At 46.9% G+C, this 13,864-nt stretch overlaps 2 protein-coding genes across 7 annotated transcripts in view; one reads left to right on the forward strand and one right to left on the reverse strand.

Annotated features, from left to right (window-relative positions):
- The window catches only part of LOC102079139 (C-type lectin domain family 4 member M), a 66,647-nt gene extending 65,777 nt beyond the window's left edge, over nucleotides 1-870 (forward strand). For all 6 annotated transcript variants that reach the window (XM_005478421.4, XM_019350543.2, XM_025902253.1 and 3 more), the window contains one exon: nucleotides 136-870. In XM_005478421.4, the coding sequence (XP_005478478.1) occupies nucleotides 136-295 (160 nt within the window). In that variant the 3' untranslated portion in view covers nucleotides 296-870. The remainder of the gene's footprint in view (nucleotides 1-135) is intronic.
- Nucleotides 682-13,864, reverse strand: part of LOC109196492 (zinc finger MYM-type protein 4) — a 196,862-nt gene continuing 183,679 nt past the window's right edge. Inside the window, exons 11-14 of the mRNA XM_019350532.2 lie at nucleotides 2,314-2,419; nucleotides 1,984-2,232; nucleotides 1,744-1,873; nucleotides 682-1,491 (exon numbers count right to left, since the gene is read on the reverse strand). Of these exons, the coding sequence (XP_019206077.1) occupies nucleotides 1,302-1,491; nucleotides 1,744-1,873; nucleotides 1,984-2,232; nucleotides 2,314-2,419 (675 nt within the window). The 3' untranslated portion in view covers nucleotides 682-1,301. The remainder of the gene's footprint in view (nucleotides 1,492-1,743; nucleotides 1,874-1,983; nucleotides 2,233-2,313; nucleotides 2,420-13,864) is intronic.

The following is a 13,864-nucleotide window of genomic DNA, read 5'->3' on the forward strand; positions in this document are numbered from 1 at the left end:
AGAGGAACCAGATTTTATGACATGCAATAGTGGCATATAAAAAACACTGAACAAATTGTCAAACTGTTTTTGTTCATTTTCAGAATCAAAGTTTAGCTTTTACAGTTAATGCCCGTTTTGTTCTTCATCCCTTAGTTTGACATTTTGGTTCTCTCATGAGCCAGATGATTTGACTGGAGAAGATCCTGATGGAGAGGACTGTGCGAGCATGGGGCCAATGTATTGGTTTGATATTTCCTGCAAAGTAACTCATAGAAGTATTTGTGAGAAACTAGCTGTGCCTCTGTGTGACTAAATTTAATTCAGGAAGTAGAGGTGGGAGTAGAGGACACAATGAGGCCGTTTTTCAAAAGCTAATGCTGCAAACTTTTAAAGCTTCCTTTCAGAAATTTTTAATGAAAAGATATATATATACAATTTAAAATGAAATAAATGTTAATGATTGGTTTTTTCATTTTTTTATTTTTTTTAATGTATGTATTATGTGCTAAAACTGCAATGTCACCAGTGAAACTCTTTTTTTTTGTTGTTGTTGTTGTAACTTTTAAGAATTTACATCAGTGTCTGACCTCACAGAGGAGTTATATATCTAAAGCCTAAAAAATAAAGCTTTTTTCTGCCTGTTTTATTAAAATAATATAAAAACTTTCTAGACTGTAAATAGACTCAAGGGAGACAAAAGACAGTTTAAACCAACGAGTTCACATTTAATTTTGGAAACTTGAGGGGAACTTTTACAGTAACAGAGACATTTGTTGCTGGTCTGCAGGGTTCAGATCAGCCTTTTAACCAACGCAGAGCTCTCGCAATCAGCAGCACGAAGAGAAAACAAAACATTGCTGACAACTTGATGTGGAACGAGTTATGACAGGAACACTGGCACAGATGTGCGACGGGTTTCTGTTCAGATTTTAATATTGCTGGGAGGTTTCTTCTTTCACACGCCTGCTGACTGACTGGTCAGCCAAAATTCAAGGCAAACTGGTGATATAGTATTGACATATGGAGCTGGCATGATGAAACTCTTATTTACAGTTTAAGAAACAGTTTTAAATTCAACTGTAATCTCTAAAGTCTCTTTTAGCTCTATTTTTAGCTTCCGCCAGCTGCTGATGGAAACATCTGGTGTCTTTCTGCCACTTGTTGATAAACAGTGTGTTTTTAAACAGCCATCTTTCACTGAATCATGCTGATGTTTTTACTGTGTATATATTCTTAAATCAATCTTGATGCACTTATTAAACCAGTCCTTCAAACAATGAGTCCTCCTGATCAGGTGTAAATGATGGGTCATCCAGTGGTTACGGGGCCATACATGTACCCTCTCTCGCCCCCTCCTGCAGCCCTCGGACAGCAAGGATTCGGATGATCGTGGCTTCCACGCTGCTGTCATTGAGCGGGGCGGGCGAGAACCACAGAGGGCTGCTGGGAAGGCAGCTCCGATCTGGCTGGAGGTAGAAAAGATCGCTGCGCTGCCTCAGCGATGCTGGACTACATGAAATAGGAGAAAATGTGTTTTTAAAAAATAACATTAATAATAATTTGAGGTCATTAAAGTTAGAGAGCTCTAAATGTAAATACATTTTATACATTTTGTACCTCATTTTAGTGTTGATACAGAACTGTTTCAGTTTCTTATGCATTAAATGGGTTAGCAAATCTCAAACTAGGAGAAGTAACACAGCTGATAGATGGAGATAAAGGGTGATAGGCATAAATACCTAAGGAGTTAGCGACACTGACCACTTGGAGAGGTAGAACCCGTAGAGTCTGACTGGACAACGAAGGGGGTTCTCCTGGTTCTCCATCATCTCCAGGAAATCCTCCTCAGACTCGTTTTTCTTAAACTTCTTAGCTGGGACATCATACGTGTCTGAAGAACACACAAAAACCACAACAACAAGACTTAAGTAAAAATGTAAACTACCTTGTCATACAATTTACTATAGATGAACTTCATTTGGCCCCTCAGCCGTTTGGTACCCGACTCTTCCTGGTTTCTACAAGTAGGTGGGTGGAAGTGTAAGAAGGTGGTCTTGGTGTTGCTCTTGCTGGTTTTGGTGCAGAGTGTGATGTTCGCAAAGGACAGCCGGCGGTGCTGCTCGACTGTGGTGAAGCCAAAGTACTTGCAGAAGAAGAAGAGCAGCGTGTTGAGCAGGACAGTGGGGGAGTACGCCCCCAGCTGTTTACAGTCCCACAGAAACTGCTCCTCCACACAGGACAGGACACAACCTGCAGAAAACAACAGGCAGCTGATGGACCTGATCAAAATATCAAAGACAGGAAAAAAATAAGATGCTGAAGATAATTTACCTCCGCCTGTGACTGAAGGTTTAAGGATCTTGGTCAACTCAGTGGAAAACCTGTCGTAGATGAGATCACTGAATATGTTCTCCAGCCGACCGTTCTGAAACAGAAACTACAAAGAAAGACAAACACAAATATGGCTCATTAAACACTAAACACAGGATATGGTTATGACAAACAGGTGGATGACAAATTAACAGAAAAAATAAACAATCGCTCAGGGTTCGATCACTGTGCCCACAGAGCAGCATGAAAGCCCCATGACACTCTCCCAGCCTCTAAATCTTATCATTAGCCGCGCCCTCCTTGTTTTTTTCACCTCTTTGTGTGTGTGTGTGTGTGTGTGTGTGTGTGTGTGTGTGTGTGTGTGTGTGGGTGTGTGTGTGGGTGAGGTTTCTGAGGTTGTACCAGTAATCTTCAGAATAACCACACCTCTGCACACTGATCAAACATGGAAACCAAACATACAGGCAAGGGTGAGTACGCTAGTATAGATAACACCGGGTAGTGTGGAAACTTGTGCTGTAAAAACAAGTCCACCCCCATCAAGCTCGCCCAAATCACCAGAACACAAGCATCATAAAGCCCAGAAGCCCCAGATTCTGGGCTTTATGATGCAAAGACCACCAGCGTGCTGTGTGAAAAACATGCATGAAAGTCCACACCAGTGTCTAAAGCCACCGTGGAGATCAAGTATAAGTCAGCCAGCAGACGTAGTAAGGGAGAGAAGGGCCCAGAACGCCACAGAAGCCGAGGGACAGCAAACAGACCCGAAGTCCAAGAAGGGCGCTGGCCAGCACAACCCAGGCACCATGGCCAAAGGCACAAGACAACCAGCAGCCCCAAAAGGAACCCACCCAAGCCCCACACTCCTGGACCCTGTTGGAATGGTCTTACCTGAATTGCATTATTACTGTGCCTTATAGTAAACTCATATTAATCAAAACTGCCATATAATCAGGGATCAAAAGAACTCAGTGAAGTGTTGATATTAATAATTGGGGGCTTGTGCCGGGATTCCAATAGGAGGCTAAGGGAAGACAGATTGGGCGATATGGGGGTTCGACCAGCGAAGCGAACAGAGACCCGGGTCATTTCAAAATAAAGGTAAGCACCGCCTGTTAAAGCAAAGTGTGCATATTGGAGTTTATCTAAATTGTCTGTTCGCCAAGTTGGTCTAATTCTCAGTGTCAATTTGCGGCAGTAGACAAAGAGGCAGTGTGTGAGCATCATCCTTCCCAGTGCGTTAGAGCAACTAAATTGAGGTGTAATACGCCGAGTAATTGGTTGTTGCCGAGAATGGCTGAAAGAGAGTAAGAGTAATTGTCCTTAGGCGTGGCTCGCCCCACTCGCTTTGGACGTGAAGCGAGACCTGTGGGACGGGAGCTAGGCTGGCGACCTGGGGGAGGTGGAGGACCCCCGAATAGCTAATTCGAGGTGTGAGCATCCTCGTCACAGTTGAACTGCGTAAGAGAATAGGCCCCCCCACGTACTCCGCTAGGGACGTATGGGCCGCGGAGGGGAGAGAGGCAGAGTCTCTGCAGCAGCGCTTCTAAGCTGTGTGTGTGTGTGTGTGTGTGCGAAGCGCGAGAGGTTGCGTCTCGTGTCTCGATTGAAATCGAGTGGCTAAATTCCCCACAGTTTACAGCCTGTATGAGTGTGGGCCCAAGTTCTTTAGCCGGTTAGATTCTGAGTCAGAGATTCCAGATTCCTGCTACAGTGTCTTTAGATTGTGAGTGTGTATAAAAGTTAAAATAATTCGTTGCAGTTGACACACTGCCTGACGGTGGGGCTGAGTTCGTTCGCTGGTAAAATTCCGAGCTGAGTCCGTTAGCCGCTGTAGCACCTAGGGACTGTTTGGGTTAAATTTGGGGTTAGTAAATTAGGCTTAAATTTGAATTTGCGTCTAAAACTGTGTGTTGGGGTTTTGCAGAGCGAGACGCGCTCTGTGTGGTGTGTTGAGTGTGTGGGAGAAGGAAGTGTCTCCCATAGCAGAGTGAAGCAGACTGACAGAAGGAGGAGGAGTCAGTGTTGCCAACTCCTCAGTATTGAAAATCGCTATTGGCTGTCCTAAAAGTCGCTAGAAGTCGCTAAATGACGTCATCGCCTAATTTGCATAATTGGTCATGCTAATGTAATTGTAACCTACGTTGTTGGAGAGAGAAATAACATCGTGGAAGAGACATAAAGGGCCTTTCTCAATATGCGTACTTGTGCGTACTTGCGTTCTCGTGTACTCATGATACGTCATCAGTCGGAGACCAAGTACTGTTCCAATTCGAAGTACGCATCAAACCGAGAACGCGAAAAAGTTCCGGATGTGTTCTCGCTCCGCCCGTTTTATCAAGCATGCATCGGTGGTGACTTGTGTGGACTTGGTACAGCTAAATATCCCAGAATGCATTTCGTCCGAAACTCAGACAAAGGCCGTTTCTCAATTCTCAAGTACGTGAGTACGTACTCACGTTCTCGGCAAGTCCGTACTCCCGTGCGTTCTCGGCCAGTACGTACTCGCCGAGAACGCGAGTACGTACTCACGTACTAGAGAATTGAGAAACGGCAAAAGTGAATAAAAAACATCCTAAATGCATTTAGAGTTTATTTAGAACTACAAATTTAATTTCTTTTAGCAATTATTGTTTTTTTTAATGTCACAATTCCAACCCTGCTCCTCGGCTTGGACCGGCAAAAGTGACCCGAAATAAGAGTTACTTTGTTTGTGTGTTTATAAGTAGTTTTAAACCTTGTGATCCACAAAACAGCATAAGAGTAAAAGATGAACTGACTGCGTTACAGTCAATGTGGAGCAGCGGCTTCGCTTATGCGCGATTCTTTTGCAGTTTGGACGCATAGGTGTGAACATCTCCTGCCCTGATAGCAGCTGGGGGAGGACTATCCTCCACCCGTGAGCGCTTTGGAACGGGCGAGGTGCCCACGGCAGCACCCGCTGCTTGTTGAGAGTAAAAGCGATACGCGCTTTCACGTCAAAAAGTCGTCATAAATAAGTCTCCAATAACACCACAAAAAGTCGCCAGATTTGTTGCTAGTCGCTTTTTAGAAAAAAAGTCACTAAGGGGTCTGAAAACTCGCTAAATATAGCGACAAAGTCGCTAAGTTGGCAACACTGGGAGGAGTGAGCAGCCCAACTCAGAGGGGTGGATTTGAGCGTGAGGGCGTAACTGAGGAGGAGCATTGAGGAGGACAGGCGAGAACAAGGGTGACATCTGGTGGATGGGGGTAAGTATTACATTTGTGAAATAAAATGGCAGATTTAAGAGAAATGATTAGAGAAGAGCCTAGGGTTAAAACAGGAAATGGAATCATATGGAAAACCACTGAAAAACAGAGAGAAGAACTGGGAAAAGCTCCTAGGAGCATGATTTCTAGAAATAATACAGGTAAGGATGGGGAAATATGGGAAATGCGGAAAGAAATCAAAGAAATATGTGATGAAAGGGGATTGACAGATGATACGCGCTGCCCACTGGCCAAAGCGCTGTTAGAAGCCGCAAGAATTTCTGAAGAAAAAGGAAAGAATTTGAGAAAAGAGTTGGAAGGGGAAAATGTGTGGAAGAAAAGGAGTATTAAGAAACAACTTGAGGAGGAGGAGGAGAGAAGAGCTAACCTAATGAAATGGGGAGTTTGGTGTCAGGGGGTGGAGCATTGAATGAGGGAGCTGATGGAGGGAAAAGGTAAGCAGGGTCTCCCGTCTCCACCGCCCCAGCCCACTGCACACCCTGCTGAGTGTCCCCTGCCAGTGTGTTCAGGAAATTTCCCAACTTTCGTGGTTATAGACGGAAGTATGGAGAAAGAGGATGGCACAGTGGTGAAGCTCAACTCGGGGACCATCAACTGTGATTATGAGCCCACTAAGCAGCCTAGGCCTTTGAACAGAACTCTGTTTAAAATTTCACCAACGACTTTGACTCTTCGCCCGGACAATGCCACAGTGGGAATGGCCACAGGAGGGGGCCCTGAGGAGGCCTCGCAAGGAGAGGTAAGTGAAGAGGGAGAAGAGCCAGTTCAGTTTCGAGAAAGAGGATGAGAATCATGAGAATCCTACAAAACGATTGAATTTTAGTGAGACTGAAGAACCTGAAGAGTATGAAGCATTTTATAGGCGAGGACAGAGAGAATTACGTGAGGAAGAAGAGCAAGGTTGTCGTATGTGCCTGCGCAGCCAATCCAAAGGGGGAAAGGTCCATTGGGACACTGAGAGTAAGGGTCCTGGACAGTACCCCATTGTGGCTATGAGTGGCGGGGATAGAAGGTACAAGCCTTTTAATGTGGGGGATGTCACTGGATTAGTACAGATGCTGCCTCCCATGACGGAGGGAGGGGCAGCGTGGCTGAGACAACTGGATAAAGTGACTTCAGACACCCAACTGGCTCTGCGAGATTTCAGGGCCATAGCTGGGAGATGCATCACTATAACATCGTTAGAAGAGGTACAGATGATAGCAAGGGTGGTGGATCTTCCTGATGCCACACCTTACTGCCGTGTGCAGGAGAGAGTAGAGAATGCTGCGGCAACTACTAAACTGGAGTGGAAACCTAATCAGAACTCCAGAGACTATGTAGAGCAGAGCAAGGAGAAGTGGCTGCAGCAAACTGGCCACAACCCAACTACAAGGGGTCTCTATCAAGAGTGGTTCAGGAAAGCAGTGTTAGAAGGAGTTCCAGAGGAGGTGAGAGAGAAAATTTTGGATGACCCTGATTTAAAGGGGACGGATACACATCGCTGGGAGACACACTTGGTGCACCATCTTGATAAGTATAAACTGGAGAAAGAGAAAAAGAAAGGTGATCTAGAGGAACTGGAAGAACAACTCTTGAGATTGAAAGTGGGAGAATCAAAGCACCAGGCTGTAGGGAAAAAGAGAGAAGGGAAAGCCGCAAAGGTGATTTCGGCTCAAAGCCACCCACCTGACTCTATTTGCCCTGATTTTTGCTCCAATAACTATCCACTGAATCCCTGTCTGGGACACTATGACGGACTCCAAGCCGCACCGATGCCCAGCTGGGGTGGGAATATGGGGCCCGGTAGGGGCAAGACAAGAGGCCGTGGTGGCTCGGTGGGTGTGAGGGGGGCACCTGGCTACGGGAGGGGAGCACCTGGAGCGGGACGTGGGTGGCGTGATGTTTGTTGGATTTGTGGTCAGCCAGGGCACTGGGCCAGAAACTGTTATCAGCAGCCTCAACAATACACTGGTCAGTTGCAGTGGGGTAGAGGGGGACCCCAGTATCAAGCACCTAACCCACACATGACACCCGGACCACGTCCACAATTCACAACCTGGGAGGCTGGCTGGGACGGGCAGCAATGGATGCAGTGACACGCCCCACAGAGAGGCCGGGGAGACGGGGGAAAGGCAGATCCCTTGCTCCCAATGACAGTGAATGGACTAACTCTGCCGTTCCTGGTTGATACTGGAGCCACATATTCTACCATTTGTGAGGCCCCAGGAGAGACACGATTATCTGGGGACGAAGTCAGTGTGGTCAGCTTCTCTGGGGTTCCAATGACGCTGCCTGTCACAACACCTTTAAAGACTGAACTTGGAATCCAAGCAGTGATGCATCCGTATGTGATTTTAGCCCAAGTCCCGGTAAATTTGCTGGGCAGAGACTTGTTGGTCAAACTTGGAGTGGTGATCATGTGTGGGGCTGACGGACTGACAGTGACTTTGCCAGATGGCACTCAGCTTCCGTGCATCTCGACAGGGACCAGAGGTCAATGGCTGCTGTCTGAGGACATTGAGCAAACAGCTGACATCTATTGGGCCCAGCTGACTACGTCTGACGGCATCCTGGCTCATTTTCAGCTCTGGGGCCCCTGGATAATGGCCTTGGATGTTTACTCTCCTCCCATTGACCCGTACCATGTGACGGTCTTTTATGACCGCTATAAAACTGAGTAGTATGAAGATCTGTTTTTTGAGTTTCTTCAGGGCAAATCTTGGGAGATTTGTTCTGAAGACATTTATGTGGGACCTCAGGGTGTAGCAGCCCTGGTCCGGTTACCAGAGGATAAACAGAGCTGGTTCAGAATGGGCGACAATTCGGTCCCTCATGTCTCCTTGGCAGTGCATTCCAAACACCAGGCGAAGGACCTGGGTCCTATGATATGGGTGGCATCCCGAGCAACCGATTGGAAACACACTCAGATCCCTGACATCTCCTTCTCCCCGAGCACAAACACGTATAGAATTTCTACTACCCAGAAGGACGAGGGGGTGTTAGAACACCGCCCTATTCGGAGAACTCATGGCAGGGAACTGACGGACCACCCGGAAGCCATTAAAGGCTTGGTGGCCCTACCACACACTCTGTGGTCACAGGGGCCCACAGATGTTGGCTTGACCACGTGCTCCCCTGTGACTTTTGAGCTGAAGACGGAGGTCCCGATTTGGCATCCGCAATACCGTCACAGACCTGAGGTGGAGGAGGATATTGCAGAGACCATAGAGGGCTTATTGAAGGTGGGGGTGTTAGAACCCTCAACCTCGCGTTGGAACACTCCAATTTTGCCTGTAGAAAGCACGGCACGGGAAAGTATCGTATGGCGCATGATTTAAGGGCCATCAATGATATCTTGAAAACTAAAACTGTTCCTGTTCCTAATCCTTTCACGGCTCTCACCAATCTTTTACCTGAACAACGGTGGTTTACCTGTATTGATTTGGCTAATGCTTTCTTCTGTGTGCCACTGCACCACTCCCTGAGAGATGTTTTTTCGTTCACTTATAAGGGTCGCCAGCTCAGGTATACCAGACTTCCACAGGGGTTCGCTCTGTCACCAGGAATTTTCAATCAGGTATTGAAACAGACGCTGGTCCAATATGTGGACGACCTGCTCATTGCGGCTCCCACGGCCGACGCTTGCTTCCAAGCAACCGTGACCGTGCTCGGGAGACTGGCGGAAGCAGGGTTTAAAGTAAGTAGAGACAAACTACAGCTGGTAAGACCAAAGGTCACGTTTTTGGGAAAAGAAATCCAGCAATATCGGGTTGGGATGTTGGCCAATCACAGAAGTACCATATTATCCCACCCCAGACCAGAAACAGTGAAAGACATGCTTTCCTTTTTGGGTCTCACGGGGTACAGTCGACACTACATATCAGATTATGTAGGCCGTACCAAACCCCTGTGTGACCTAATCAAGCAGCAGGGTATAAAAAACCTGACTGGTAAGTTGAACTTGGACCACTGAAGCAGAACAGATCTTCATTTCATTGAAACAAGATCTATCACGCACCGCTGACCTTGTGGTTCCAGACTACAACAGAGATTTCTTTTTAGATGTTTCTGAAACAGATGGGGTAGTGAATGGAGTTTTGTTTCAGAAAAAAGGGGGAGCTAGACATGTGCTTATGTATATTAGCATTGCACTAGATAACATGGAGAGGAGGCATCCGACATGCACACAACATGCGGCAGGAGTAGCTAAAGCTATCCAAAGGGTCGCTCACATTGTCAGGGGGCATCCGCTGAGAGTGTTGACTACACACGTGGTGGCATATGTGAATTCAGAGGCCTTTACTATGACTTCATTGAGACAGCAGAGACTCTGTAGTCTTGGAAGCCCCTAATTTGACATTCACACATGAAGGAGTCAATATGGCAGACCAAATGGGATCCGGAGAACCCCATCTCTGTGCCCAGGTGGTCTGGAAGGAAGAAAAGACTAGACCAGACCTTAAAGCAGAGCCATTGGAGGGTGCGGAGGACCTCTTCACAGATGGCTGTTGTTTTAGGGATGAGAAAGAGGGACTGAAGGTAGGTTATGCAGTAGTGAGAGGAGAAAATGGGAGACTGGGGATTGAAAAAGAGGGAGTGTTGTGGGCCCAGCAGTCTGCTCAGCGTGCTGAGCTTAGAGCTGTCACTGAGGCCCTGAAATTGGGGAAAGGAAAAAGAGTGAACGTCTACAGGGACACAGATGTGGAATTGGGCCAGTGGAAACGGGCTGGATTTCGAACTTCGGCACAACAGCCCATCAAACATGGAAAGGAAATGGAAGAGCTGGAGGAAGCTCTAAAAGGACCTTTGAGGTGGCAATCATCAAATGCAAAGGTCATGATGATTCAGACACATGGGTAGCGAGAGGAAACAGAGTAGCTGATGAGGCGGCAAAGAGGGCGGCTGGATACACGGGAGTGAGACCGATGGAGGTATGGAGGATGAGGAAAATCCTGGATTGGAGAAGGAGGACATCATTAAAGAGCAGGAGAAGGCCCCGCTGGAGGAGAAATCAGTATGGAAAGAAAGGGGGGCCAGAAAAGTGGAGGAAATATGGAGAGGACCCAAAGGGAGACCGGTCCTAACTGTGGGTCTGGCAGAGAGGAAGATCAGAGAGGCTCATGGCCTAGGACATGTGGGGGTGACCCAGATGGAGAGGAATCTCTGTCACTGGTGGCACCCATATTTGAAAGACATGGTGCGGGAGCATGTGAGGACTTGCCTGATCTGTGGACAGTACAACTCCAAGGTAACAGTGAAGCCGGAGATGGGTAAGTTTCCCCTGCTCCAAAGACCAGGGCAGGAGATTGTAATCGATTACACGGACATGGCTACGTCCGCAAAGGGGTTCACATATCTGCTGGTTTGTGTAGATAGTCTGACGGGGTGGCCAGAAGCATGGCCGGCGAGGAGAGAAGACAGTAAGACGGTGATTAAGTGTTTGGTGAACCATTACATTCCTTGGCATGGTTTCCCCAAAAGAGTCAGATCAGATAATGGGACTCATTTTAAAAATAAACACCTTCAGGTGGTGGAATCTATGTTGGGACTCCAATATAAGTTTGGGACGGTTTATCAGCCACAATCTCAGGGCAGGGTGGAAAGAATGAACCAAAATTTCAAAAGCAAAACTCTGTGCACAGACAAAAACGGATTGGGTTGTTGCACTCCCAATAGCCCTGATGAGCATTAGATGCTCTGTCAATCAGTCTACCAGGTTCACTCTTTATGAGTTGTTCACGGGAAGACAATTTCCTGGGCCCACCGCAGGGATCCCAGCTTTGAGGGAGGAGGTACCTCCTTAGAATATGTTAAGCAGATCAAGGACAGGAGCAGACGGTGCCGGAGGCGAAGTGGGTGTGGCTGAAGGTGTACAAGCGGAAGTGGAACGAGCCAAGGTGGACAGGTCCATTCGAAGTGGTGACCAGGACCTCGCATGCAGTTCAACTGAGAGGGAAAGGTGAAACCTGGTATCACTGGAGTCAATGCGCTGTGGCAGAGGAGCATAGGAGGTCCGAAAGGCTCTGTAAGAAGGGGGACTCGGCTGAAACCCCCAAAACATAGATCTTTTGACATAGGGGCAGAATAATCACCTGATCTATGCAACGGACTGAAGGGTAGTCTAACCCCTGACGTTGAAGAAAGAAGAGGAGCAGAGAATCACCCAACCAGGAAGATAAAGGTCACTTCTAGGATATAATAAAGGTTGCAAACTCCTTAGACAGAGGTTCTAGTCTAGGCATAAAGTAAGAGGTCAGAGAAGTGACCAGAAAATGGGGTTGTGGGAAAGTTGGAGAGTGATGGGAGTTGTAGGGGTTGTTATTATTGTTGCTGTAACCATGATTTTTCTTGCATGTGAGTTGCCCGGGGACAGACTTCAGACCACGCCAGAGCCTCCAGCATTCCAGGCCACGGTGAGAATAACCAAACGCAGCACATCAGGTAAAAGCGACGCCTGTTTAAATTCTTACGGTGGCATAGAGTTGGACTACGTTACATGGTCCACGACTTCGTTCACATTTGATCTCTTTGCACTCATGAATTGTGGAGGCCGAAATTATAGAATTTATGATATTTGCGTGTGTTATCAACTCTCATTCAACCGTTATTGTCAACAGGGGTGGACACGGTTAAGCGGGAGATGTGCCTGGTCGCAGGTGGTGGGGTACACTGGAAACTGGAAACCACAGAGCCAGAATCAAGAAAGTTGGGGGGGCAGGTTGTATTTATAGCGAGATTTTAGGACCCCACAGAATCTATAGACTCTGTCATTGAGGAACTGGACAGCTCCACCCACAGGAATCGCAAATAGGGCGGTTTATTTTACCCTAGGAGTGGATGTGGTCGGGAATGACCCATATGGAGTGGTCAAGGTGAACTTCAGAAATTCATTACAAGGTTTGTTCCCAACCCCGGCACCACTTTTTGAAAATTTTACAGGGATTATGGAAGTGGATTACACTAAATTAAAACCCAGACAGTTAATCTCTATGGCGACTCTCTAAAAGGATAGTAATGTGTGGTTAGATTGGTTGATTCAAAACTCCCGAGAGCAAAATGTGTCTAGTTGTGTGGCCTGTGCGGCGGCTAGACCACATTTATTCACCGAACTGGCACCCCTGTATCCAGAGGACCGCTGGGATGCATGCTTAGACTAACTAGGGAGGCAGTTTCGGAGAGCAACTGCACATTGTTGGCCAGTCTGTTTCCCCCAATTGATAATAAAACGGCAATGGGACTGTTCACACCGAGAAAAGCGAATTACACCTGTTTTAATTTTACTGTTTCTGAACCTTCCAGCCACAACCATGACGCCGGCGAAGTTCCAACTGACTGGTGTGTAGAAATCTTTCCGGCCAGAGGGAACGCCTCACGGGAGAAAGACACATATATTGGTTCATGGGCACGATCTGGTTTGTATTATTATTGTGGAGAATATCGGTTGTTTGTGAGAATTCCAAGGGGAACCCCTGGCTTGTGCGCCTTAGTACGGCTGGGGGCCCCGTTAATACTAGTGGGTGAAAAGAGGGTGCGACTGGGTAAACCCAGCACTGCCTAGCTAACAGCGAGACATAGACATCATGTGTTGAATAAGCGTTCGACGAGCTTATTTGACCTTTCTTCAGGTTCACCAATGTATATGGATTGCATTGGTGTGGCCCGAGGAGTGCCGAACGACTATAAGTTGGCTAACCCAATTGCGGCTGGCTTTGAGAATTTGCCTTTGATTGCAGGGCTTATCCCAATTACTCCAAATAAGAATGTGGACCGTATTAATTACGTCCATTATAATATCCTTAGATTGGCAAATTTAACCCGTGATGCTGTAGGAGGATTGGCAGAGCAGCTAGGACCCACCTCTCTTATGGCTGGGCAGAATCGAATGGCATTAGGCATATAGGCAGAGAAAGGGGGCACTTGCGCGATGTTTGGCGATATGTCCTGCACTTTTATTCCTAATAATGCAGCCCCTGAAGGATCTGTAACCAGAGTGTTGGAAGGCCTGAAGACCCTGTCCAACACCATGCACGAGCATTCGGGAGTCAATAATCCGTTGGAAGAGTGGATGACCTCTGTCTTTGGGCAATGGAAGGGTTTTATTATGTCTATTTTGGTTTCTTTATCTACTTTTACAGCTATTTTGGTAACATGTGGCTGTTGCTGTGTGCCTTGCCTCAGAGCATTATTGGTAAGAGTGTTCATAAATGTTGAAAAGTCACTTTTCTTACCCAAGTAATACAGGTCGTCCTGTCCCTGTAAAAATATAACTGTAATTATTTTATGTAATTAAAAACAATTCTTACCCTGCAGAGATGAA

Source organism: Oreochromis niloticus, linkage group LG22 (assembly GCF_001858045.2).
Source record: "Oreochromis niloticus isolate F11D_XX linkage group LG22, O_niloticus_UMD_NMBU, whole genome shotgun sequence".
NCBI lineage: Eukaryota > Metazoa > Chordata > Actinopteri > Cichliformes > Cichlidae > Oreochromis > Oreochromis niloticus.